Source organism: Alexandromys fortis, unplaced genomic scaffold (genome assembly GCF_014885135.2).
Source record: "Alexandromys fortis isolate MF-2015 unplaced genomic scaffold, M_Fortis_MF-2015_v1.1 scaffold_203, whole genome shotgun sequence".
In the NCBI taxonomy this organism is placed as follows: domain Eukaryota; kingdom Metazoa; phylum Chordata; class Mammalia; order Rodentia; family Cricetidae; genus Alexandromys; species Alexandromys fortis.
The window spans coordinates 949,334-977,056 of NW_026068080.1; the positions used below are offsets into that span (position 1 = coordinate 949,334).

At 39.1% G+C, this 27,723-nt stretch overlaps 1 protein-coding gene across 1 annotated transcript in view; it reads left to right on the plus strand.

The window, feature by feature from the left end:
• Nucleotides 1-922: 922 nt before the first annotated feature.
• Nucleotides 923-27,723, plus strand: part of Adam7 (ADAM metallopeptidase domain 7) — a 34,757-nt gene continuing 7,956 nt past the window's right edge. The window contains exons 1-17 of the mRNA XM_050121868.1: nt 923-974; nt 1,934-2,037; nt 5,709-5,785; nt 7,035-7,113; nt 8,355-8,431; nt 9,412-9,601; nt 10,847-10,900; nt 13,510-13,581; nt 14,447-14,616; nt 17,447-17,531; nt 19,278-19,408; nt 21,053-21,227; nt 22,536-22,625; nt 23,766-23,961; nt 24,353-24,455; nt 25,358-25,544; nt 27,224-27,304. Of these exons, the coding sequence (XP_049977825.1) occupies nt 923-974; nt 1,934-2,037; nt 5,709-5,785; nt 7,035-7,113; nt 8,355-8,431; nt 9,412-9,601; nt 10,847-10,900; nt 13,510-13,581; nt 14,447-14,616; nt 17,447-17,531; nt 19,278-19,408; nt 21,053-21,227; nt 22,536-22,625; nt 23,766-23,961; nt 24,353-24,455; nt 25,358-25,544; nt 27,224-27,304 (1,923 nt within the window). The remainder of the gene's footprint in view (nt 975-1,933; nt 2,038-5,708; nt 5,786-7,034; nt 7,114-8,354; nt 8,432-9,411; nt 9,602-10,846; nt 10,901-13,509; nt 13,582-14,446; nt 14,617-17,446; nt 17,532-19,277; nt 19,409-21,052; nt 21,228-22,535; nt 22,626-23,765; nt 23,962-24,352; nt 24,456-25,357; nt 25,545-27,223; nt 27,305-27,723) is intronic.

The window sequence follows — 27,723 nt, forward strand, 5'->3', positions numbered from 1 at the left end:
GTGAAGAAAATTTCCCCTAAGGGTCTTAAATTCAGATGTCAGTTTAGACAGATAAATGAGACAGAGGAAAACGACCGCCGGACGTTGAGCGAAGTCTCGGAAGGAGTTGAGCTGAAAAGAAGATGGTTAAGAAACAGAGTGACTAGACTCCCAATCAGATAGTGGAGGAATTTCTGGGAGTATGGTGAGTTTGCTTAAATGGAAAGAAGCTGATTATCTGGGGTGAATTGGGCGAGACGGTGAGAATTGGAGGAGGAGACGGGATGCAACCCAAATGGAAACACAGTGGATGCACTGACATTAGAAGATTGCACAGATGTGTAGAAAGGCTTGTTGTTGACCCTTTGCACATCTGTCTGTATCTTCTTTCTTTGTTAGTTAGGAAAAAGTGTTACACTATAATGCTACTTATATCTCCCTTTCAATATGCCTTTTGTATTTAATTAATATATGATTTGTAACATGTATACAATTTTGACTTTTCTATTTTGGGGGGTTTTATTTATTGTTGTTGTTGGTTTTTTGTTGTTGTTGTTCAGTGTTCTCAAGTGTTTTTTATATTTGGTCCTCTACTTCATCTACCTCAACCAAAATATATATAAATAGACTTCAATGATCACTTTTCCTAAAACATTCTTGACTCTTTGAACCTCAAAAGTCTTAAAACCTCTACGATCCTATTAGACATGAAACAGGATCTGTGCCAAGTCCACTTCCACCCCCAGTATCTCAAATGTTGTCTTTAATTAGTACATTATGTCCACCTTTGAGTTTTAGCCTCAAGCCGTTCATGAGTTAACTGGGTCGAGGAGGGTTTCCTGTGGAGGATCAAAACTGCCAATTTACCTTCTAGGCTGGGCATCCTTGCAGTAGAAGCAAGAACAAGGAGTAGGGTGCAGCTTTTCTCAGATAACCACTCAGAATGTTCCCCATACGTATATTTTGGATGACTGTACTTATTTCTCAGATTGAAGGTATGTGTTACTCTTTTCTGCAAGGATTATTTATTACGCCTGATCCATGATATCTTTTGCTACAATATTTAAAGTGTAAGTTATAAAAGCTCTAACTGCTTTGGTGACTTCTCTTAGGCTATCGTGTCAGGCTTAGATTGGGTTATCATTGGTCCTGAGATTTAATGAGTCTGTGGAAGCCCTTATCACTCTTAAACATGGACAATAATGAGACAGGGACAGGAATGAGTATTGACAAAACACCTGTAGAAGAACAGACACCGTGCTGATCCTTAGCTACCTTTTATGTCATGGAGAATATTTAAAATGCTATACTATTTTCCCTTTTAGTGATAAAGAATATGAAAATACTGTTGGCAGATGAGATTCGATAAAATACTAGTGCTCATACAGCTCATAAACTGGTGAACCCTTGATTCAAATCTGAGTAACATTCCAGAAATCCATATTATTCTATATTTATTGCCATACACAATTCAGAATAAACTCACATCTGACTGCCAATGTGATAGTTCATGACAAAAGATAATGTATAGCATGGTGGCGGGGCTATCTCATATTATTTCAGCAGTGGAAGCTTTGAACTCTACCTTTAAGAGTTAAGACTTCTAATGCATAGTTCACTGAGGGGAAAAAGGAGTTATTTAATGTTGAAACAGGCCATTCCTGTACAGGCTTTGACAGGAGACAGTATCTGGAGAGAGATGTAGAAAATAAAAATAACAAAGATCAAAACAGCCATAGGACACTGTATCTTTGTCCTTCTGCTAGTGTTGCTTGTGTCTCCCTTCTTTGTAAATAGCCATCTCAACTCTTTCCCATCACCAACCAAGGATGACGTGACTGCATGGCTGGCAATTGGAAACACCTGAGCTAGATGAGCATCAATCCACTTGTTCATCACTAGAGGGTGGGTTATAATCATACATGGATTTTCCCTTCTTTATGTTTTCTTCTAGAAAAGGGGATTGTTGGAGTAGAGGGTCAACAACTGGTTCGTCCTAAAAAGCTTCCCCTGATACGGAAGCGGGATCTTGAGCACACCCATGACTCTGATATGCCGGTATGTGTTTTGACTTAGTAAATATGACTTAATGGCTTTCACAGCTGTGCAGTGGTGACTTTTAACTACGCCCTGCAGATCTGTCTTTGAGGACCTTAAGGAACACGGCGAACTATACTCTCATGCTGTAGACAATCTTCGTTCAGCCTCGCTGTACTTTTATACACACATGTAACAAAGCGATGATGATCCAAGTAAGGTTGTTTGAGTTTAGAAAAACATGTAAATAAATGCCAGTGAGCACATACTAACTATTGACAGCGAAGCCCTTTCCCAGAACTTTCTTAAGACAGACCAATGTAAACACAATTGCCTGGCACAAACTTTGTAGATAATGTCTGGGAAAGCATGGAAGCAACGCAGAAGGCCATCTCCAGATTCAGGGTACACTTTCACCAGATTGGGTTCTATGGCTATGTTCTGACACCCAACAAGAATAAACATGTCTTACAAATTGAATGTAAATGTTTAACACAGGAGGCATGAAGTCATGTCCACGAACAATCTAGGGAACAAAATGCACTTGAGGTAAAAGGCCCTCTGCCTTTTTCCTGGAGACTCTCACAAAGTTCCCAAGGCATTGTTTACCATGGCATTCTTTTGTTTGGGTTCTGACAGTGCAGAAAGCTGCCTCTGCCTCTGAGCAGGAGCAAGTATGAAGCAAATATGGGTTTCAGTTTTGTAGAGGACCTCCAGTTGGTTTACAGCATAAGCTTGGGGGTAACTGACCCTCAGTGGGTGTGTTAGCAAACAAAAAAAAAAAAAGAGGACTGCTCAGGCTTTGAGGGAACTATTTTCTATTTCTCTTTGCAGACTTGTGTAATGCACCCTCAATTTTTCTGAGCTGGTGACCTTGGCATACACTCTCCAGCCTTTATTTTGCTTTTGTGGATTTTCAGTGGCAGACTTATTCGTTATACAGATTCTGTACCCCAAAGGGACAGCTTTCACGGGAACAAAGTACCTTACCTTGCAAAGGTCCTGAGTATTAACATTTAAAAATACCTAAAAGATTACTTTCAAAAAATATTTACCATATAAGACAATATACATAAGATGGGACAAGCATTATAATTTATTCAAAATCCAAGATTATAAAGATCTTAGATATGTGTCCTCCGAAAGTTGGAATTAGATACTTGCATGCTACAACCTAGATTCTAACTTGGGTTCACAGAAAATACTAACAGGTCTCCTGTCCTAACAATGACCGAGGACAAACTTCTGCTGGTGCCATGACCTTTCTTCCCTTTCCCATGGTGGCAGCTCGTTTTCCTTTCCTCACTTGTTAGATTTCTCAGTCATTAGAAAGCTATATTTCAGCTTCTCACATGGTCTCAGGACTTGATGCAACAATGAGGCAGCTCTCTGCGCTCTTCCTTCTGATCGTCAACTCTTTCCTCATCTTTTCAGGTCTTTATGTAGTTAAAAGGCTAACACCTAGCCAAGGGGGAACCTGCTTCCTATCGTCCCCTATGCACGAGCTGTGGCCTTATGATAGCCATGCTTTATATCAGAAGCTTCACTCTGTGTAAAATTAGCCTGGTCCATAGAGGAAATGTATGGGGTGAGCCTGGAACCGAAAAGTGTCCCTCCTGAAGCAAAAGACCTGCCCCCAAACCCAAATCCACATATGTGGGGACATATCAAATGAAATCAAGAGCCAACTTATAGAGCCCCTAAAAGAAAATATAGGACAATATGAAGAGTAAGATAAATGATGTTTGCTTATTTTGCAGCAAGATAAATTACGAAGTATCCATGAAGCTTTACTAATACAAATAAATTAGAAAATAAATAAGCCCACATCAGAGGATAGGCCAATGTTCCATACAGAACTGAGTATTTCTATTCATCTTCCCTTCTCCAGGAGGTATAGTGTTGGTCTCCACCCCTTAACCATGGGCTTCACACTATGACTTCATTCCGAAGAGTGAAGCATAGGGCAGAAGAAAAGTCACTTTCTAAAGAGAAGATTGTAAATAACTAAGATGTCTGCCAGGTGACCAAAGCCAGCATCACCCATAAGAAGTCATGTTGACAGTACGACCTCTTGAGGTGACACTGTGGTACTGCCTTTAGTGGTTTTCATTGGAAAAAAACATAAACTGCAGTCAAGCCTTCATAGAGCATTCAAAAACCCAAGAGACATCCTATAAGGCAACTGATAAGTGCAAGACAAAAATGTTAAAGCCATCAAAACCAGGGAAAATCCATGAAACTCATGGGTTGAGAAACCAAGGGGATATGACAGACAACCATAACAGACAGGGCATGGGGGTTAGGGCTGTCCAAAACCAAAAAGACAGCCAGTAAAATTTAGAGCATAAGAATACATATGAACTTTAAGGATAATGCCGTCTTGGTTCATGAGTTGTGAAAACTATAACGATGTAATATGCTAATAATAGGAAGGTTGGGTGGAAACTCAGTGTTATATTCTCAAGTGGTTTTGAAATCTTACTCCATTGATTTTATTTGTTGGAGGGAGGCCATTTGTTGGTTCCTGACTGCTCAGCCCTGAAATAATCACACAGAAACCGTATTAATTAAATCACTGTTTGGCCCATTAGCTCTAGCTTCTTATTGGCTAACTCTTTGACTCTGCCTTCTTCCTCCCAGCATTCAGTTTAGTTTTCCCTGCCTAGCTCTGTTCCCCTATAGCCATGCTATAGGCCCAAAGCAGTTCCTTTAACAGTCAATGATATTCACAGCATACAGAGGGGAATCCCACATCAATTAATTGCTGTGCCTGAAGAAGTAGTTTTGTCCAACAAATTAAGAATTAACTTAAGGAATGGACAACACATATGAGCAGCAACTATGAACCAGCAGTATAAAGAATTCTCACAAAGTATTAAAACAAAACCATGATGAATTGAATGTTTAGCAAATTCCTAATAATTATACCAGGAGAAAACAGCTGTGCCAATAGTCATCAAAGGCAAAAGAGAGCTAGAATTTCATTGTTCATTACTGACAGCATCTACAGCTAATAAGCTGGCCTGTCATAACTAGATACTTCTATTGGTATTCCCAGCAATGACTGCAATGGACTGTGATGGTAGAATTTCTAAATCTATGTTCCTTTTCTTCAGAGTATCTTGCCAGTACATATCAAAAGCCTTATTTATTTTATCCAAGTTGTAGACAGTACAACTCTAGCTTAAATGAACATCCCAAACTAAATTTCTGATAATTAATATAGAGTAAATAAATTAAGTTCTTTTCATATTTATGTCTGACAGATATGTAAAACCTTCTATATGAGACTAATTATAAGAGGAAGTGGCAAAGAATTATGATGACAAGAGGAAGAATATAGAGAATATACATACAAAACTTTTTTTAAAATACAAAAAGTGAAGGTCTTTTATAAAGACAAGTTAATATGAATTAGTAATTGACTATAAAGTGATTTATACATTCCTGAATGAGGGGTGAATATAGATTATCCATTTTATTTCTTTAGTAGAAATGTCTTTTTAAATAAAATATAATTGGTGAAAATCATCTGTATAGTTCTATTTCTCTTTAAGTTCACCTTTTCAGCGTTTCTTCCCTGAAGTTACTGTGGGGAGCTATAGGTGAGTTATGGCCCCTGAGCCACACTCCACCCACCCTCTTACATAAGCAGATATCAAAGTCACAGGGAGAATCTTGTTTTCCAGGAGGCATATGAAGAAGAATTGTTGTATGAAATAAAATTGGGCAGAAAAACTTTAATCCTTCACCTTCTGAAATCAAGGTAAGTTGTCTTGTTTTCTTTCTACAGAGTTTCTTATAGCCCAGACTATCCTCAAATTTACTATGTAGATGAGGATGACCCTAAACTCCTTATCCTCCTGCCTCTGCCTCCTTAGTGCTAGGATTATAAGTGTCCACTACCATGCTCATCTTAGATCAAGGTAAGTTCTATGCGGTGGCATATCTTATAGGGGTAGGTAATATAGTAGCCCCATTTTTTTTGTACATACTACCAGTAATGTAAATTCCTCAAAACCTTATTAATTCCTCCTCTTCAAATATAAACCTGTAATATCTTAGCAGCAAAAAGCTTATAGATTCTGCTCTCTGTTTACTAATTTTCTCTTCCTATTTTGATAGGGAGCATTTTGAGTGCCATCTTGTCTCTCTGAGACGACTATTAGCACACTGATACATACTTGAGTTACTGTTCATTCTCAGTATGAGGGAAGCTAGTAATTACAGAGAAATTTCTATGTGACCTTCTTCACTGTTGTTTCTTGTTTTCCTAAATATCCATATAGAATGTATGCATTAAAAAACATGCTGATGGTAATGATGCATTTCTTTGTAAGTTTAAGTTCATCTTGTCAATTCAAGAAACCATCTGCTGAAACTTGAGTTAGGATTTTATTGACACTATAAATCAATGTGGAAAGATCCGGTTGGCATGTCAAAGGGCTTCTTATCATGACTCGGTTTATATGGGTTTCTTTATCTGATTAGGAAAGATCACTGAGAAGTGTTTTGGGATTACTGTGCCTTAGCACAAGTGGATCAGTGTATCGAAGATCTGAAGACAAACGGAAGGAGTCACATTTATACACACTAGTGTCGTATCTGGAGCAATGATCATATGTGTTATCATATGTCGTATTCTGTGCAATGATCATAGTGTGAATGACACTCGTTCATTTTAAATGTTGAGCCATCCTGTCATGACTAGGTTTGAAACCTATTTGCACTTTACAAATTATTTTTCTGAAGTTTTAAGAATACTGCTTTGGTAAAATTGTCGCAATTTTTTTTCCCGAATTTTCTGTAGCATGTCTAATAGTATGAAGTTCAATTTGTGAATGGTTTCCCATCAACATGCTTGATATTGTGTGTGTGTGTGTGTGTGTGTGTGTGTACAGAAAAGGATTTATTGAGATTCAAAGGCATCTTTGAGGCTTTACAACCATATGACTGGTTTTGCGGGTAATGATTTTAGAATAAATAAATCTCATTACTTCTCTTCTCTCTTTCAGGGAATTCCTCGCCTCAAATTACAGTGAGACATACTACAATGTAAAGGGAGAGATGCTCACCAAGCATCCACCGATCTTGGTATCTTGTAAAACTTTCCTCTGCTCCTCTCAGAAACTTTTACTTACTGGTGTGGTTTGAAAGAGCAGTGCCAGATTTACAGGCTATTTCAAAGCTTCTCTAATGGAATTAGCCCTGAGTTGACTACTTTTACTAAATGGTGATAAGATGGAACAAAGGACCCGTTGAACCCCGCAGGGAGCTGATTACTTCCTAACAAGCAGAGCAAAGATTGTTTTCTATCTTTCTTTGCTAAGATTTCTCAAGTGAAAGAAGGCTGAAGCAGGAGCCAAAATAAATATAACATATCTATATAGGATGTAATTAAGTAAAAGGGATAAAGCTTAAGTACATGAAACAACACTCCAAAGCTACAGTGAAGTAGATCTTTCATGGTCTGTGACACCTGTCCAGCTAGTTGGTACATTATCATGAAAGTCTCCTTTTCATTCTCCAGAGGAAGCTTCACACCAACCATTACTAGAGTTAGAGAATCTTCACTTTTCTTCATCACCTTTGCAGAACTTTATATCCCTTAATCAAGAGAATGACTTCCTCTGCCCAAAAGTGCCTTTAAATCTCCTATTTCCTCTACATAAAGCAACTTTAAACTTCTTTAAGATCTATATCACCATGCCCGCTTAAAATAGAGGACAAAAGAAACACAGACTAGCAAGTGTGAGGTACTTGGAAGGCCACCGAAAGTGTCACCTGTGGGATGATGAGCAGACAGAGGAGGTAAAAAGAGTCGTTGCCTGATGGAATTACTGTGAGCAATGCACCAAGCGGGAGAAATGAAGAAGCCAGCTGGACTGAAGCAGAGAAACAAGAGAGAAGGGCATTGGGAGGAAAGGCTGGAGAGCAAGATCTAATTTTAGAAACATTGAAAGTTTGGCTTGATTTAATAGGCAGCGTGGGAAACGACGGGAAATTGTCGAGGATTGGAGGATGACAGAAAGTGTCATATTTATAAGAGAAGGAGTCATATTTATAAGAAAAGGGTCATATCAGAAACAGGTCTCATCACCTAATAGATTAATGTATGAGAAAATAATTTATATATGGGTTTACCCAACATAGTCAATCAATTAGAATTAAAGGTCTCTAAATTAGGTTCAAATAAATGTCTTAAACAAGTGCTTAAACACATTGCAAATGTCACTTATAAAATACTGGTTTATTCTCAACAGAAATTGCTAGCTACCAATATTTTTCCAGTCCCGATATATTTATACCTGCCTTAACTGACTCATCTGTTTTAGGATCACTGTTTTTACCAAGGGTCCATCATACATGAATTCGATTCTGCAGCTAGTATCAGCACTTGCAATGGTCTGAGGTAAGGCAGAGTACCTCCCTAACTGATGTCCTAGAGATTTCAATGGCAGCCACTGGCTGATTTATTTTTCACTAGTCCAGTGCATTTGAAAGTTAGTGGGAAGGGGGCGCCGTGTGCCCTCAGTCTTGTGTGTGAACTCCAGCCTGTGCCTTATGCTCAATAGCAAGATGCCTGAAACACAGCCCTCAAGAAGGTGGGTCCAGCACAGGACGGAAGGATTCAAAACTGGTCAATTCCAGAACACTAGCATGCACTCTCCTATTAGAGGTCCGGATGCCGAAAGCATGCAGCTGCTTAAGTGCACAGAACTTGCAAGTATTCAGCTGATTCCCCAGTTCTGACTCTGGGGTCTGTGGGTGTTCCAGTCATTTTTCTTTATACTATGCCCCGCCCATTCTGGTTTAGAAAATAAAAAGTTAAAAATAAAGCTTATAATTTTTCTGTCGGTTTTGGACTTAAATATAAGAATGGAAGATGTGAGGAAAGATGGAAGGCAGAAGAAAAAAAAGCTCTGTTTTCATTTTTCTTGACTTTCTTTAGGGAGGCAGTAGTATCTGTCCCTTTAGATACCTACTCTACAATTAGCGCATGATAAATTTTTCAAATGTATGCAAAAACTTTGAGGCAACCACAGATGCTGCAGTAGTGGGTATTTGTTCTCCCCATGACCTTGGACTATCTGACCCCATAGAGGTGGTGCTTTTTCTGACCTCTTAAAAGGAAAGAGGGAGGGGATTGTGCTCCCTTGGATGAAAACTGTTTTTGACTTATGCTCTAAGCAGAAATCATGCTGACAAGCTTTTGAGGACAAAGATTAAGTTGACTCAGTCAAAGGCCACACGCTGGGTCACTTGTTTGCTACCAAGATCACCCAGCTCAGGAAGTTTGGATCCGGTAGTTTCCCTTTCTGAGAAGGCTAATGTTAATAAAATAGAGTGGGGAAGCTACATATGTGAAATATTGTGTTGCCATTCCCACAGGGGCTTCTTCAGAGTGAATGACCAACGGTACCTCATTGAACCGGTCAAATACTCAGATGACGGAGAACATTTGGTGTTCAAATACAACATTAAGGCACCCTATGCTACCAATTACTCCTGTGCAGGGCTCAATTTTACCAAGAAGTCTGCTCCAGTAGAAGTTAAAAACATAAATGAGCACAAACTGCAAGTGAGTATTCCAAATCATCTTTACTTTAAGAAAGAAAAAATTACTTTAGATTTCCGTTATGATTCTTCAAGAAAAAGTCTGTGCACACAGCTAGTGGAACATGGGTCCTCTTCTAAACTGGAAACTCATGATCCAAAGGCTGAACTTCAAACTTCTTCATACCTATGTAGAAAGTAATTTTGCCTCTTCAGCAAATTCCAGTTTGTTCCATCAGTTTCAATAAAGGAAAAAGCTTCCCATCCTCTTTATAGAACGGCAGCGTTAAGGCTGCAAGCAACTGGAAAAGGAATGTTTGCAGTACCCTAGCCTACTGTTTCTTACCACTTTGGGAGAAGCTGTTGATGACAAACTCACCTCTTACATCAGACTCAATGTTATGATAAAAGACAACCAAGGATGATAACAAGTTTAGTTTCCGGTGGGATGATGGTAAGGTGCTCAATGCTTTTAGGCTTCTTCACAATCAGACGTTGTCTTCTTGACTTTCCCCTCGATGCTAGCTGGTAGGCTTGCTTTCCTTCTCATGCTCAGGGTTTAGGTAGTGGGGGTCTAAAAAATTATATACTTCACGGGTATTTCTTTGTTGAGTACCTCATTGGATAAATAGTCACATAGTTCAGCAAAGAATGACTTAGTCAAACCATGAAGCATAGCCCTGGACACTGTTCAGAAAATGCACTTGCTCCATAGAACTAAAAACTCAGAATTTCCTACTGTTTCTGTTTCCTATAAAGGAAAGGTCTATAATTAGCAGTGCTTATAAGTGTCCTTTGGAACAGAGAACAGCACACAGTGAAAAGGGGTAAGGAGCACTGAGGAGAAATATGGGCATTCTTCATTATTTCTCAGTTACACATACATGGATGCAGGCATAATACTTTTTGCATATATAGATATAAGTACACAAATATATGGGCTAGTGGCACATGGGCTGAGCTACAAACTGTTTGAAAACAAGAAACCTAAAATATAAAAATACTTAATTTGTAATAATTTACAACTCTTATTTTGAGCTAGAAGACTAAACAAAAAAGGCAAAATGGTTGATGATGAAATGTCACTCAAAAATTATTAAAATCTAGTGTGTAGGTCCAGGGGCTTTAATAAGGAAAGTTCATAGACATATTAGATGCCCTCATTTGCTTCACTTTCAAATGCAATAGCATTAGAATTCCTTATCATGATAAGTTGTTGCTTTCTAGTGAACTGGTGGTAGGTTTCATATAACTTAATGTCTGTTTTCAGGGCTTCCACAAAGAAAAATTTATTGAGCTGTTCATTGTTGTTGACGACTATGTGGTGAGTTCTCTGAGAAACAGCAGACTCTTTATTTTTCAATAAAACCAATCTGTGGTTCTCGTTTAGAGAGGAGGAAATTCCACTAAATTCCCTTCTGGATTCACGTGTCTGCTTTCACCTCCTCAAAACATACGTATTATAAGAAACTTTTGAGTCTCTTCATTGCCTTACAGATTAACCTAAACTAGAACCCCCCTTCCTACTGCAACTAATAGATGTTTGGAACAATTTATAAAAATTTGAATTCAGATCAGTAATCTAGACTTGAACTCAACAGAAGACATTGAAAACTTTCAGATGCTAAAAATTAAGGAGAAAAAACCTTCATCAGAATGGGGAGAAAACTTTGAAGGTGGTGTACCTGTATTTGGAACATATGGGAAGACATAATTAAGAATGTGAACATTCTAATAAAAGAGGGATTAATTCTTCCCAGTGGTAACTCTAGCCAAGAGGTCAACCCTATCACAGAAGATCTCCCCAAGGACCACAGAAGATAGAGAGCATTTCTTGCACGCATGTAGCCATGGCAAGGAAAATAGCAACCACGGGAGGGCAGATCCCAGGTCTGTGCTTTGCACAGATGCTCCACAACAGCATCTGGTGTTCGGCTGCTGACAGGCTAAGCAAAATTTTCAACAAAAGATGTTTGGAGAAAGCATGAACAGAAATTTCCCAACAAAGCCACTTCAGTACACCTAGATAAAATGGACCTCTTTAGGTCGACCAGTGTAAAAGGAGGTGGGTTGGTTCTTCAAGAGCTGTCAATCAGCCAATGGTACTTTATTTACACCATATAATAGAGGTGAAAATATGAAAAATGGATAGAGCAAAATAAATAGGATAGTAAAAGAGAGACTGCATAAAGAATGTGCTTTCTGGAAAAACTACTTTAGAATCTGTAAGGGGGAAAGTGTGTTTCTTCTAGTGAATTAAATGGAGATTAAACACACGTGAAGAGAGAGTGTGTGAAGCAGAGGACGAATCAAGGAAATCGCTTACAGAGCACAGGGAAGAGTACAAACTGTGAGAAGGTAATGGACATGAACACCGGATGAACAGGCAGGGGAGAGAGCAGGCAGGTAACCTGATGTCAGATAGTATCTGACAAACAATCATTGAGAGTTTCCCAGAAACAGAAATGTTAAATCAGATAGCAATGTATGAAAATTTAAAACTGGGAAGACAAAGGGAGGGGTATATGGTTTTCAGATCAGCTGAAGCAAAGAGATACATTAACTCTGTGAAATTTACATGGCATGTGCTATAAGCAATAGGAGATCGTGTATGTTTCAAGAATAATACGTTTAAAACATCAGTGAAAATACCATCCTCAAATTTGGCACAAAGTATTTGGCAGTGACAAGGATTGGGGTCATCATTTAAAATACAGTTGGTACCACTGACGTAAGAACTACAAGGAGAAAGAAGAACACACTTGTCTAACCGTCAGGCAACACCAAACACTGAATAAAGGGTTGGAACTAAAGGCACAAGGCTCCTACCCATCATTCGCCTCTACTCTCCTTGGGTTGCAGACCTTAACCCTGTGGTCTCCCAAACAGCCTCAGACTCTTTCTACAGTGTATTTTAGGCAACCCCTCCCACCTGACTATTAGAAATCACGTTTACCCCCTAGAATTTAAGCATAGTGTGGGAGAAAAGGAAACAGCGGTGAGCGGGTAAATGGTAGTAGAAGTGAAGATGTAAAGAAATGCCTTGAAAGGAAGCTGGTCAGCAAACTGCATCCAAGATACCCAGAAAGATGAAGAACAGCTGCTTGATAGAGTTAAGAGGAAGACACGTGTGGACCGAGAGAAGAATTTCAGAGACTTCCAGCAGGATTCAGGAAAGGCATCCTTGGCTCTGATTTTTAGCAGGAAAGGAAACTGACCGTGTGTGCTCGCACAGAAAATCTTCCTCTATCGTTCAATACATTTTATTAATAACTAGTAAAAGAAATAAGGTTATAAGAACAGAATCAAAGTCAGAGCAGTTAAATCGACTTGGCATCATAAGCCTTGTCCTGGAGAAAAGCAATGGTCAGGTTCCTGTCCCTCTCTGGTACACGATTCAATGTGAGCTCTGTCTTGACTGTGTGATTTTTGTGATTTTTTTTTTTTTACATTCAGATTCTCAGGGGTCAGGGAGAGTAAACTTGTTGATGCTTGCAATGCATTGGCTGTTGTGTAACTTCAATAGTTGTGGCTTGGGAATAAAAATGGGCCCTAAAGAATACTAAGCAGCTGCTTTTTAAAAAATCAACAAATGTAATGAAATAGAATTGAAAAAGATGTCCAGATTCAAGAGAAGATCTTAAAGTGCTAAGCCAAAGCACTTCTCCAGGAACCACTATGTCCAGTTATTTAATTTAAAAATCTATTATGTCTTCATAATTTGTTCAATTTTTAGTTCACCGGAAAGAGAACTATTTTCTATTGCCCTAGAGGCTTCATTTTTTTTTTTACTTTTTTCTTTTCTTTTCTTTCCTTCCTTCCTTTTCTTCTTTCTTTCTTATCATTTTTTACACTATCTCAATAGTAACTGAAGTATTTTTCTGGGCTTTTTAAAATATTGGTAAGTAACAAGTACTGTATTTGTGTTTACAGTACCACAGGAATAACAAACCCCAAAACAAGCTAAGGAAACGAATTTGGGGAATGGTCAATTTTGTCAACATGGTAAGTTTTGCTATAATTTGAATCAATCTGAAAATATAAACGCAACGTACTTTTTATGGCAGATCTCTGAAAAGACTGTAGTAATAACCTTGACATCGAGCCAGCAAAAACCACAGACCCACTAGGTCAACTAGTTAGTAAAAATTGCTTCAAAACAGTCAGCAACAAACCACAGCACTGAAGTTTGGGTTTACTAAGTAAGTTGCACTTATTATCTAAATTAATCCCAGAACTTGCTCACTGATGCAGACTGTTGAGATGCCTCCATGGATAAAGAAAGGTGTTTGACACAAACCATGAAGGTGGAACTTGAGTTCCACCCCTGGGATCTTCAGGAATGTAGAAGGAAAGGACAGATGCCACTAAGTTGTCCTCAGACTTCTACACATGTGTTTGCCATATGCACCTGCTGCCACCACACACACACACACGCACGTGCACACATATGCACATACAGAAATAATAAGTGCTTTTTAATTCCTGGATAATTCTGGGTAATTCCTGTTGAGCCAGCAGGATTCTTCCCCTGATTGTTCATAGCCTTCTAATGCGCTCATGAAAGCCTATGATTGTTTCTATCATTTTCATTCATGCTTAACATTTCTATCTCTATACTTAAAGTATTTTCAAACAATTTTTTATCATAGTTTACCATAGTTTCTTTATTGAAATTTATGGAAATTCACCCAGTATTCTAAATAATAATCTTCACTGAAGTTCAGTATAAAAATTTAAACAAGAGCTGTGCTATTTAAAATGTACATACTACATTGAAATTGTTTTTTTTTAATACAAGGGAATACAGGTAATAATGAAAGAGACTTCTAACAATTTGGCTTTGTGAAAATTATTCCTCTTTGGACAGATTTATAAAACCTTGAACATTCATGTGGCATTGGCTGGCCTGGAAATATGGTCAGCTGGAGACAAGATAGAAATCACGTCAAATCTAGAAACTGCCTTACTGCATTTTTCAACTTGGCAAGAAACAGTTCTCAAAAAAAGGAAGGATTTTGATCATGTGATTTTACTGAGGTATGTAATTATTCTATTTTCCTTCACATATTAGGGTGATTATTTTTATTTAAAAAGAAAACAGAGTTCAGGAGATAGCTTGGTGGGTCGGAGGACTAACTATAAAAATAGGAGGACCTGAATTTGAACCCAAGCCCCTACGTAAGAATATTTAGGTATAGCCATGCACTTTTTTTTTTGTCTCTTGTGACCCCAGCACCATGAGTCAGGTAGAGACAGGAGAAGCATGGGAGCTTGCTGTCCACCAACCCTAACTCCAGGCTCAGTGGAAGACCTGTCTTGAGAAAGCAAAGCCATAGCCTGATAGTGCTAAACACTTGATACCCACTTTTGTTCTCTCATGCCCACACATGGGCGTACATATGTGTACACACATGTGCAAATAAACCACACACACTCAAACACACAAAAAGAAAAAAATAGAATAGGACAAATAAATAATGCATAATAACACAAAATTATTTATTTGGGGGGATTTTTATTATATAAGAAAAGTATTAATTATGAGTATAGAAAAATAGAATATTTGAAATAAGTAGAATATTTTTAATAATTTTTTTCTAATACTAATTAAGACTGTAAAGAAAAATATATTCTTATGTAGAGTTGAAAATGTGCCAAAGCAAGGATAAGTTGGGGTCCCTTGGCAATTTCCTATCACCATTCAAAGACAGCTTCTCTCTAATAGTCCACTAAATCTGGCTTTCTGGACTATCTCATCTGATAAGTTGAACCTGCTATAGCTTCAATATCCCTACACACAAGTTTGAGAAAATCTACTTAATTATTAATTCCTCTGTTCAATATATCTAGCATTATACTTAGCCTAGAGAAAAATGATGAATACAGGAATGAAATTCATAGGCTCTGTAATAATAAGCACCTTTGCTATCTTAATCAATATCACACTCTGGGGGAGCTACCTGAGAGCAATAGTAGCTTCCAGCTTGTCGCTGATGCTGCCAAAGTCACCCACTCTACCTAACTGTTTCTCTGCCTATAATGCCAATATCTCCAGAGTCCTCAAATCTAGTCTGCGGAGCCTCTCTCCAGGGTTAACTAGAGGAGGGCTTTCAGGCCGAGTTCAGAAGCAAACAGTTCTAAAGACTGTCATGAAATGTCCAGTCCAGTCATCTATAGGTTGATGAGAGTGAGCCAGATGTCAGCTCTCATCGGATGGGCCCAAATCACTTCTCTTCAGGAGTATACCTTGGGTGTAGACACTCATAGACAGTCATGACCAAAAATGATAGGAGATGAAGCACAGTAAAACATCATCATAAACTTCAGGGTGGGCAGGTTGGAGCCCCTACTCGTACATTAATGTTTAAATATGTATTTATTATTTATGGTGTGTGTGTGTGTGTGTGTGACAGTGCATTTGTGGAGGTCACAGGACAATTTTCAAGAGTCGGTGGATCCTGGATATTGAACTCAGGGAGTCAGGCTTAGAGGCTAGTGCCTTTACCTACTGACTTAATCTTACAAAGCCAAGTGTGAATTTTTAGAACACATAACATTATCTAAATAGGTGTAATGCCCTGGCGATGGTGGCGCACGCCTTTAATCCCAGCACTCGGGAGGCAGGGGCAGGCAGATCTCTGTGAGTTCGAGACCAGCCTGGTCTACAGAGCTAGTTCCAGGACAGGCTCCAAAGCCACAGAGAAACCCTGTCTCGAAAAACAAACAAACAAAAATAATAATAATTGGGTATAATGGAGAAGAATATTTTATTTTAGTAAAATAATTTTGCTTATTTCACAGGTAACTTTTCAGATCGATAAGTTATTTGAAACAGGGCCTTAAAGTGGACTGTTCACTATTCACCTGGACATTGTATCTGGGACTTCTTATGCACTGAGTTACTGAATATTTCCCACCTATAGTCACATAGATATAAAAGAAAAGACAATGCAAAGACTGTAAATGTTTATGTTTAAATTCAGATGACTTTGAGAGAAGTCAGCCTCTGGCCTGTCCTTCACATTTCCCATGTTCTTCCAAGATCTCCAAAGATTGGCAAGCCCAGAATACTGTGTTCCTCTAGAAGCACAGCCAGACTTTGACACATTGAACACAGGGATAGAAAGAGGGTGCATCTTCTTAATTAAACCAGGTCCTTCATCTCACCTTTGTTCTTGTATTTGAATTTCCTGATTGTCTAAGTGTTGTCTTCCTGGTCGTGATGGCTCTGTTTACAAAGGCCCCAATCTAAGCACTGCTCTCAAGGCAAGTGAAAATTAGATCCGTACAATGTAGACATCTATCACTTTAGAAATTATGGGAATGGCCTTATTTTTATACAATGGGGCATTTAAATGTTGGATTAGACCTATCATTGCTCTTTTGTGTTTCTATAATTGATAAATGACTTTAAGTGTTATCAACTATAATCAAATAATTATGATTCTGAGAGCATCCACTATAACATATTTCCCTCCCAGACATTTTAAGTTTAATTGATTAGCTTGTTGTGGTTTTTTGTTTGTTTGTTTGTTTTGTTATTTAAATTGTTTTATCCAGAGTTGAGTACAAGGTATACAAGAATCGAGAAAAATGAGATTCTTCCTCTTTCATTTTGTTTTCTTAGAAAACGTTACATTTTTTTTTTCCAATTTCATGCTAAGACCTCCTTTAGTTTTTTCGGTGTCTCTAGGTTTAACTGAGCCCTGTATCAACTCACGTCATCCATGGTGCCCATTAACTTCAGAAATGAGAAGACTGTTTGAACAAAGGGTGACCCCTATGGTGGTTCACTGCAGTTTGAATTTGGTGTTAATGAAACTGTTCTGCCAGATTAAAAATAAGTATTCCTGCATCTTGTTTACAGTGGGAAGTGGCTCTACACACCTATGCAAGGAATTGCTTACCCAAGAGGAATGTGCCAAGCCTTGCGTTCCTGCAGCATTGTTAAGGTGGGTCTAAAATATTTCTAAAACTGTACCATTTACCCAAATATTTGAGTGAATTTTCTATATCTATCTGAAACACATTGAAACGCTATGTGTGATTTGTATTTGACTTCTGTTTTCCAAGGAATGTCATGAAGAGACCTATCTTCCCTTTAGTAAGTGAGAATAACAAATGTGTCTTATGAAAAACTATAGGGGAAGAATGAAGGTAAAACACATTCAAAGCTCAGAAGGACAGGTATGAAAACCACCACAGTGTATTCTGTAACTGTAAAACTCTTCCATGTTTTAAACGTAACTACTTATAAGGACAAGTAAGGTCCATGCCACTTAGGGTAATTTAATCATCGGAATTGCTTTTAAACTGAAATAAACAAATACAAAGGTCACTTAATTTGTCATATCAAGACAAGCTTGAAAATCATGTTCAGCAAGTAGAGGACCTATGAGCTATTGTCTCTCCTTGCCTGTGCAACCTTTATCCAAGGCTCAAAGCTTCCAGTAAATGGTGCTCATGTACTCTATTAGAGACATGGTTGAAAACATGAAGGTTTGTATTTATTATCTTACCTGTATTTATCTCTCCAGCTTATTCTTGCTGAGAGCCAAGCTTAAAATAACCAGTATTTATTCAAATAACCTCACCCACTGGTTATTTTATAATCACTTTCATGACTATAGATTTGTCTTTAGTATCTGAATGAGATAAGGTCCGCCCACGAAGTCAATTTATCCCAAATGAAGCTTACTTTTTCAATTATCTTATTTTAGCCAAACCAAGAAACCTTTGAAACTCTATATGAGCAAAGATGAAATAAACAAATTAAAGGTGACCTATTAACTTTCTCATAACCAGATAGCCTATGCCTCTTTGAATTTTTTGATAAATATATAGGTTAGAGCATGACAAGGTCTATGAGGCCAGGCAACAATCAGTTCTGCGTTGGATTTTAATTTCTGACTCCCAGAGGCTTCTCATGACAGAAACTCCCTTTACAGGATTATATAGATTGGTTGCTCAATACAGATCAAGACAGATCAAAAACAAGAACACCAAACCTCTCAGTTGAAGCCCTGGAATATCTAATACAGAAAAGACACCAACACCACCCATAAAATTGTGTAGGACATTTGTCTTAAGTTCCCATGGGCTTCAGTAACAAAATACCAGAAACCGAGTAGGCTGTAAGCCATGGAAATATATTTCTGACAATTCTGAAATCTGAGAAGTCCAAGGCAAGGATCTAATCCATTTGTAACTGGCAAGGGTCCACCTCCTGGCTGAAGGTTGACACCTTCTCATCATGTCTCCCACGGTAGGGTAGAGACAGATGTTTCTCCAGAGCCTGTTTGATTAGGGCATTATTAACACAGTTGAGGAACTTGTCATCTTGGCCTTAAACCTTCGAGCTTAAGGTTTCAGAACGTAACTTTGGGAAGGACAGGGCAGTCGGGCATAGTAACATTAGTTAACGATTTTAGCTGTTTGGAAAACTGAGTCTCTGCCAACACATAGGAGTGGGCTGTGCATCAAAAAGTTCAAGTTAGAAATAAGTAGAAGGTCATTTGCCCAATTTCCATTATAAATTATAGTTAAGGACCACCCCTTCCCAAATCCATACAGACTAACTAAGATTTAGAAATTGAGCCTTTCAGACACTAGTTTAAAGTGATACCCATGTACTACTTTGGGGTCTCTTACAGACATCTCTTACTGCTGTGTGTGTGTGTTTTTTTTTTTTAAATCAGGATCTTCTACCAGATGTAAATATAATCGGGAACAGAATGGCGCATCAGCTGGGGCATAGCCTGGGCATACAACATGATGAGTTTCCATGTACCTGTCCTGTGGGGAAATGTGTGATGGGCGGTAGTGGAAGGTGAGCCTCTGATAATGCACATAATAAATTTACCTTATATATATTTTTGAAAAAAAATTATATAATGTGTTCTGATCACACTTTCCCTTCCCCAAATCCCAACTTCTCCCACTTCCTTCCCACCCACCCAACTCTATCCCCCCTCTTTAAAAGATAAACAGGCAAAAAAAAAAAAATACCCGAATAAAACAGACTAACAAAACAAAGCAAAAATGTAAGAAATACAAATAGAAACAAACCAAAATTCCCAAGCCCTTAAAAACACAAAATTTAAGATCATAATATAAAAACAAAAGAACAGTAAAACAAATGTTCAAGCAAAACCATATGAGGCAACAAGAGTCTACAAAACTACAATTTAGTTTGTTTTCTGTTGACCCCGCTGGGCAGGGTACCCTTAATTATCCTTAAGTACCCTTTGAGACTCCTTTGGAGAAAACTCTTTTTTTTTTTTTTTTGCAAGTAGCTGTCAATAAGAGATTGCATTACAATATACAATGAGTGACTTACCTTGTTGTCAGGTCTTGGTCCTGTGCATCTTTGGAGTCCTTTGAGCAGAGGACCTATGTTTAGCAGCATCCACGTTGGGAAGCTCACCACCACCTGTAACTCTAGCTCCAGGGATTCTGACTCCCTCTTGTGGCCTCAGTGGGTACCTGTACCCATACCTGCACATTAACACACACAAATACATATAATTTTAAACCAAATAAATATTTTCAAAAGGATGAAAAATAGTCAAAGCTCAAAATTCAGTGGCTGTCACAGAGTAGAATGGTGATATGTAGTATCTGATATCAAACTAATAATATTATCAAGGTCATAGCAACCCTATTTAATGGCCACAAGTCTGTAAAAGTCCTTCTGTATTCAATCACTGAAGGTAATAAAAACAAATAAAGAAGGAGTGAAGTGTTGTTTAAAGAGGGGCATTTAGAAGTCATGAGGATGTTTCTAATATTAATAAGCAGTTTATTTGCACAAGTATAATAGAGAACTACTCCAACCCAGGCACTGTGTTAACTCACAGTTATTTTTAAGGAAATGAACTTGATGCCCTCCTTGACTTGGTGGGGACGTTTGTGGTCTTTCAGAGATGGTGAATCAGATTTCTATTCTTATGTGGTTGTATTACAAGGGACACATTAGAGGCTGGAGAGATAGCTCAGTCTTTAAGACTACTTACTGCTATTACAGAGGATTGGGGTTCAATTGCCACCATCTATATGAAGATTTGTAACCATCTTTAGCTCTAGTTCCAGGGGATCCAACACCCCCTCCTAACCTCTGCAGGTACTACGCACATAGTCATAGATATACATACAGAAAGGCAAACACTCATAACATAAAAAATGTGCTTTTTTTTAAAAATAAGAGGGGCACATTAGAGGTAAATAGGAAGCGGAAGCACAGACAATCAAGTAACTGTTGGCATCAGGAAGGGTTTGTCAGAAGACACATAACCCGAGTTTTTCACTTGAAATGGCATTTGATAGTTGTGTTTTGGGAGCACAACTAGTAAGTCATAAGGAGCTGTGACATGCTCTCCTCTCGTAGTTAGCATTTGTATTTCTTTCCCAATCCCTCATTAATTTTTCACAGCTTCCTTCATGTGATTAACTTTCATTTTTACCTTGTCTCTAGCATCCCTGCAATAAAATTCAGTAAATGCAGCCAAAGCCAATACCAACAATATCTGAATGATCAGAAGCCAGCGTGCATATTCAACAATCCACTGCCTGCTGATTTTATTGAGTATCCATTCTGCGGGAACAAGAAGGTAGACGAAGGAGAAGAGTGTGACTGTGGATCAGTTCAGGTATTTGCAAATGATGTCATCTTTAACAAGGTTGGGGTTCAGCTGGACTCTCCACAGACAATGTTCTCAGTGAAGCCTTAGGAAGCTGTTCCTCTTGTCCACTTGGAGCCCGGCTGTTGAGGCAGCCTCATTTCAAGCCTTCTTAGGAAATCTCAAGTCATATGTGATGACCTTGCTGGAGACCAGCAGCATTCCATTTGCCTAGCTTACATGTTAACTGCCTTGTCTTGTGGGAAGTATCCTTAAGCGGGATCCCGCAGGCACACATAGTAGGTGGTAGTCATTCTGTAACATGGCCTAGTCAGTCAAGCTTTACTTACAGCTTTGGGAGGCTTGTCTATAGCTGGGCAGTTGTAATTATAGAAAAGTCTCTTTTAGTAGAAAGACAAAAGGCCTCCAAATTTTTCATATATTTATTGAAGTCTAGATCATCTAGAAAAGCCTTAGAGGCGAATTTTCAGGTAATTCTTAGTCTGCTTTTAGAAGGTATTTCTTCTAGAAACTCGCCCAATAAATGTGCGTCCTCCACTACTTTTTGCCTCAAATGGACAAGGCTGTGTAACCCTTTGGAGATGTGCTAAAATATGAAGCTAGTAGTCCTCCAGTGTAGCTTGGGTTTACGGTCCCACCAATCTGCTGGGTCTTCAACATTTTCTATGTTAGCTCTAGTTAGACACTGCCCAGTTCAAAGTACTGTAACAGGACAGCAATCAAGAGACACTATAATGAGGGTGGGGCTGACCCAGAAAACTTGAAAACTGTTTTTCAATGTCTCAGATGCAACAAGAAAAGGTTTTGGCTTTGGACAGGGATCCATTTCCCCTGTGACGTAGACAGACAACAGCCTCAGAAGTTTCAGTTTTGTTCAAGAAGACAGAGTACCTAAGTGTGACTATTTTATTGTTATAAAATAACAATGAATTGAACGAGAGAGAGAGAGAGAGAGAGNAGAGAGAGAGAGAGAGAGAGAGAGAGAGAGAGAGAGAGAGAGAGAGAGAGAGCTGTTCAGGTTGAAATCATGGCATCTCAGACTTCAGCATCTGGAAAACAACAGCAGCTGGGAGGTCACTGTCTTTGGACTCTTCCCACCAATGAGAGTTCATAAACTGGGAATTACTGAGGGAACATGAGAGAAGGCAGCAAAGTGGAAGCTTCCAAGGCAAGCTGCACCAGTAATCTGATTCACATCCCAAAGCCAAGGGTCCTGCACTTCTATGGAGCTCTTGAAGGGGTGCAAGTAATTAGATCATCAAATAGGACCAACACATGAACCCATTTGTGACGACATCTCCATTTTCCTCTTACCAGGAATGCACCAACCCTTGCTGTGATGCACGCAAATGTGTCCTGAAGCCGGGATTCACCTGTGTGGAAGGAGAGTGCTGCAAATCATGTCAGGTGAGACCCTTGGCTCCCGAGGCCTGCTGTGTTCTCAGTTCAGGTGTGTGCAATAATGAAGCACTATCTGATCCTGCAGTTATAATTCCAGAATGCAGTGTCCCTTGTGAACACCCAGGAGTATTTAATCTGAAATAGTCTGATATCCAAATAGATGATGCTCTGGTCGGGTTACAGAGAAGATGGTTAGCATCTTGGTGTTTTTAGGAGTCAAATCACGTGACCAACACTATCCTTAACCATGTGTGGATCAGTGTCAGTCTAAACTCAAGTGGGACGGAAATTGATATCCCGACAACAGTTCATCTAAAGGCAGAGTATACATAGACACTAGATGTCCAGGGATAGAATTAAAAAAAATGGCCAGAAATCCAGATTGCTCCAAGGAATTTTCTTATGCTTATTTGACTCCACTGAATAGCAACTGTAAGCTCACAAAGGAAATAATCATTTTATGTATCTTCAACTCTTCTTAGGAACCCCACACATGTAAGAGAATACCTTTGTGCACTTCCCTGAACAATGAGAGGCAGGGTATTGTTACAGTTTATGTGGTGGAACATTATCTGTTGGTGACAGAGATCCTGTGTTATGGACTAGATGGGTAGGGATTCATTGGAGTGATATAGCAGAGCTAGGAATGCAGAAAATATGAGGTAAATGAAAACATCTGCCCATTTAACCAGTTTTGTCCATGTCAGCTCTGCCTAAGGCTAGGCTTTTGTAATACCAAATTTCAAAACCATCATCGTGGACTGGAGAATTGGCTCAGTAGTTAAAAGCTCAGACTGTTTCTGCAGAGGACCCAGGTTAGGTTCCCAGTACCTACATAGCAGATGTAACTCTAGATCCAGGGATCTGGTGCTCTCTTCTGGCCTCTGTGGGCACCAGGCATAAATTCATGCAGGCAAAATACTCCGACACTGAAAATAATTAAAGCTTTTAAAAATACCTCACTATCTTCTCATTCTTAAAGCCGCAGAAAAACCATGATCTCTACAGGTGATCATAATCCTTCGCATCAAGAAGGAAGCTGTGAGCCTGTCTCTCACAGACCAATTAAGTGTGTCAGCTTTCTGCCTGTACTCAGTGTCACCAACTCACACATCAAAGATGCCAATACCTGTTTCTCTTCGACAGATTAGGAAGGAAGGGACCATATGTAGGCCAGCAAAAAATGAATGCGACTTTCCTGAAATGTGTACTGGCCACTCCCCTGAGTGTCCTAAGGACCAGTTCCAGGTCAACGGGTTTCCTTGCAAGAATGGCGAAGGCTACTGCTTTATGGGGCAATGTCCTACTCCGGATGACCAGTGCTCAGAGTTGTTCGGTGATGGTGAGAGACAGTCATGGGGATAAATGATCAAGACAATAGTAGCTATTTCTGTTACTATCTAAGAATTTGGGATATAATTGGAGATAATATAATTTGTGATATAGTTTCAAGGTTTCATCTAACACATCGCTGGCTGCAACCTGTCTTGCTTATTTTACTTCCCAAGCAATTGATTGGCTTTGCATCAGAGCTTCTCTGCGCCTGTCCCTCCTACGCATTTCTCTATTCCCACTTCAAAACCTTTTATATTTCTCAATAATGTATTGACTTCTTTTCACCGTACCATTCTGGGGCATGATTTGGCAAGCTTAACTTCATTAGGAAATGAACCGCTTTACGATTCTCAGTGTTCATTTCCTTTTTCTTTACACTGTGTAATTTTGAACCCCAGGAGCACAAGAGAGTCATGGTCTTTGCTACAAGATAAATAAAAAAGGAAACAGATTTGGATACTGCAAGAAAAAGGGAAACACATTTGCTCCCTGTGATGAGAAGTAAGTGCCCCATGGAAACAGATGTCCAGGAAAGTGAATTGAGAGCTCATAAAGACTCCATTTTGAAAGCTGTTATTCTGATTGTGCTGAGGATTAGAAGGAGCATGGAAAGCCCAGACCCCTGGTGTCATTAGTTGAATTTGCCAAGTTTACTAGTTGGGGTCCTGGAATAGAAAGACTGGAAGGGGTAAGACGGGTGGAAAGAAAGGGAGGAAAAGAATGCTACCAAACCAGGGAAAACAGGAATGGAAACCATGTTTTAAAGGGGGTAAATTAAAGAGTGAAGGAAAGCAGCGGAGACCTCTAAAGAAATTGGAAGTGAGACTGATCTCTATGAGTTAAACTCCCTTCCAGGTCCGTAGACTGCAGTTCTGTGTGGCCTTTCATGTGTGGCGAAATAGGGACTGGACTGAAAGGAACAATCCCAGAATCCTCCGGTCAAGCTCCCCATGGCTTCTATATACTCCATGCGGAAACGGAGTGGCCCTCACTTCCCTCTCAGTCACTTACTTCCAGTGATGAACCCTCCATGCAGTGGGTGCTGAAGAGCCGCGGCCCCCAGGCTTGCTAGAATTAGTTAATATCAAGAGAGGAAGAACAGCTCTTAGCATTCCCATTAAAGTTATGCTAATCAAAACCACTAACAAATATCCTTTGTGAGTGTTAATGAATATTGCGTTTTAAGAACTGAAAATTTTTTCAGTGATTATTTTGCACACTATCTATTCAGGTCAGTTCTTAGAGTTCGGGCTTTAAATCTCTGAGAGCTTTTTCCGTCTACCACAGTCCTGGAAACTGCCAACCAATGGGGTTTGGAGGAAAGCGGCTGGGCTGGTTGTCTCATCTCTGAAACGTTGGTTCCTGGTTCTGAGTCTGAGAACATTCTACTTCTTTTCCTCCAGAGATCTCAAATGTGGAAAGCTCTTCTGTGCTGGAGGGCAGCGCTCGTCGCTCCCCGGAGAGAGTAAAGTGTATAGCCTGACTAATCAGAAGCAGAATGTGACCATCAAATGCAAGACCATGTTTTTAAACCACAATTCTAGAGACATGGGCCTGGTTAACGCTGGAACCAAATGTGGGGACGGAATGGTAAGAGGACAGCGGCTCGCCAACAGCATGGCTGCTGGGATCGACTCCAGATGGGTTTCTATGTGGGGAAACAATGGCCACGTTTCCTGTTACTTATTGAAGGAGAGGGTAGTGATAATATGGTAATATTATTCTTGCTTAATTGCAGTTATACTAAATTATATGTAATTGGTATAAGTGTGCTTAATTGGTATCTTAAAATAGGCATCTAATGAAATTATGCATGGCTTCTACTCCAGTTAATGTTACTGATGCCAGCAAGCACTCTGCCTTTTATCCCTTCCACCACGCTGACAGACTATGTACTAGGGTTTCGTAATTAGGCCTGCTTCCCATGGCCTACAGACCAGTGTACTTGATCATGTCATACACAGAGCCTGGACACAGAAATGCTTTTTTGGGGCTGTGGAGACCAGGGCATACTGGACCTAAAGGAAGAGAGCTGGCTACTCACGGAGTATTGGACCTACTAAGATTTCAGCTTGACTTGCTACAGTTAATTTTAACAAAGAGAAAATAAGGAAGACTTTTTACTCTATATTCCAGATTTTAGTAATTATTATGGCCCACACTTAATTATTATGCACATATGTTGGGTACAGTATAATCTTTCAGCACATATGTAGAATGAGTAATAACCAAATCTGAGTAATTAGGATAGACAACCTCTTTAACAGCTGACCATTTCCTCATGTTGTGAACATCCAAAACCCTCTCTTCTAACTATGTTAAAACATACAATGAGATATTATTAATTACAAACATTCTGCCATACGATCCACTAGAAATTATTATTCCTGGTTAATTGAATATTTAAACATATTGTCTTGAGTCTCCCTTTTCCTTTTCCTGGCCATCCCACCAGCCTTTGGAAACCGCAATCCAGTTCTCTGCTTCTTAAGATTAATGTTCTTAGCTTTCGTGTGTGATTGAGAATTTCTGAACTGTCTCAGGTGTGAAATTCCCAACCTGTGTCTGACGTCCCTCATGTAATCTGCCTCCCACACTTACTCAAGATGCCACGATGACGTGCTTTTATTCATTCTGCAGCTAAGCTATACTCCTTGACATGTTTGCACACTTTTATGTCCGTGTATTGATGGACGCTGAGGTTGAGTCACTATCTTCTTTAGCATGAATAATTCTTCAAAAAGCATGAGAGTCCAGAAAAGACTTTTTTAGAAATAAATTCCTGCATAAACACAACACGAGGCTCTTTGGTTCCCATCTGCTTGTTTAGAATACAGCACTAACAGGACAAAAAAGGATGAAGCACAAGGGAAGAGGAGGGAAGAGAAGAATGGTGAAAGATTGGAGAGTAAAGGAAGAAGAAAGGAGATCAGTTGAAGAGAGAGGGAGGGAGAGAGAAAGAGGTGTTATTCTATCCATTGGTATAGGGGAACTGAAACTGTCTTTGGGGTTATCTTTAGTTTGACTAAACACCCAAAGTTGGTAAACCAAAGCAAGACATTTCTCAGTATTATATCAAGTCTACTTGTGATTCCCCTCAGGGAGAGTGACATGGGTGTCACAAGAGTGAAAGCAATCTCCCCTAGTGCTGCATCCAGCATGCAACTAATCCACATAGGAAGGAATGCAGAATCCCATCTGCCAGTGTGTAAAATCACGTGTCCCGTAAGTTGCATCACTCTAATTCACGCTGATTGCTTCCCCTCTAGGTCTGCAGTTATGGCGAATGCGTACAGATGGAAAAGGCCTACAACTCCAGCAGCTGCCCCTCCCAGTGTGAGGAAAACGCTGTAAGATTTCATTGCCTCTTAAAGTAGTGTCTCAGCAGCCTTTTTTCCCTTTACCTTAGCCCACACTCTTGAGCCTGTGTGGAAGTAAGCTTATTCTTTTAAAGAGCTATATATTTTCTTTACATTTTATGTATAATCAATAAATTCAGTGCAAAGAGCCAACCTGGATATTATTGAACAAAGACATTACCAATGTTAAAGAGAAATAATTTATTATCTATATTGATAATATAGAAACCTACTTTTGTGTATACATATAAAGCTTAAGTATGAAGTTTAAATTTTAATTTTTCCTAATGTCACTTACAGTTAAGTTACACTAGTATCAACCTCAGCCCAAAGGTTTTGTAAAAACACACACATTCTAAATTTGTTTTTAGCTGAACACTGCTCAATGCTAATGGTTTATATCTGGGTGG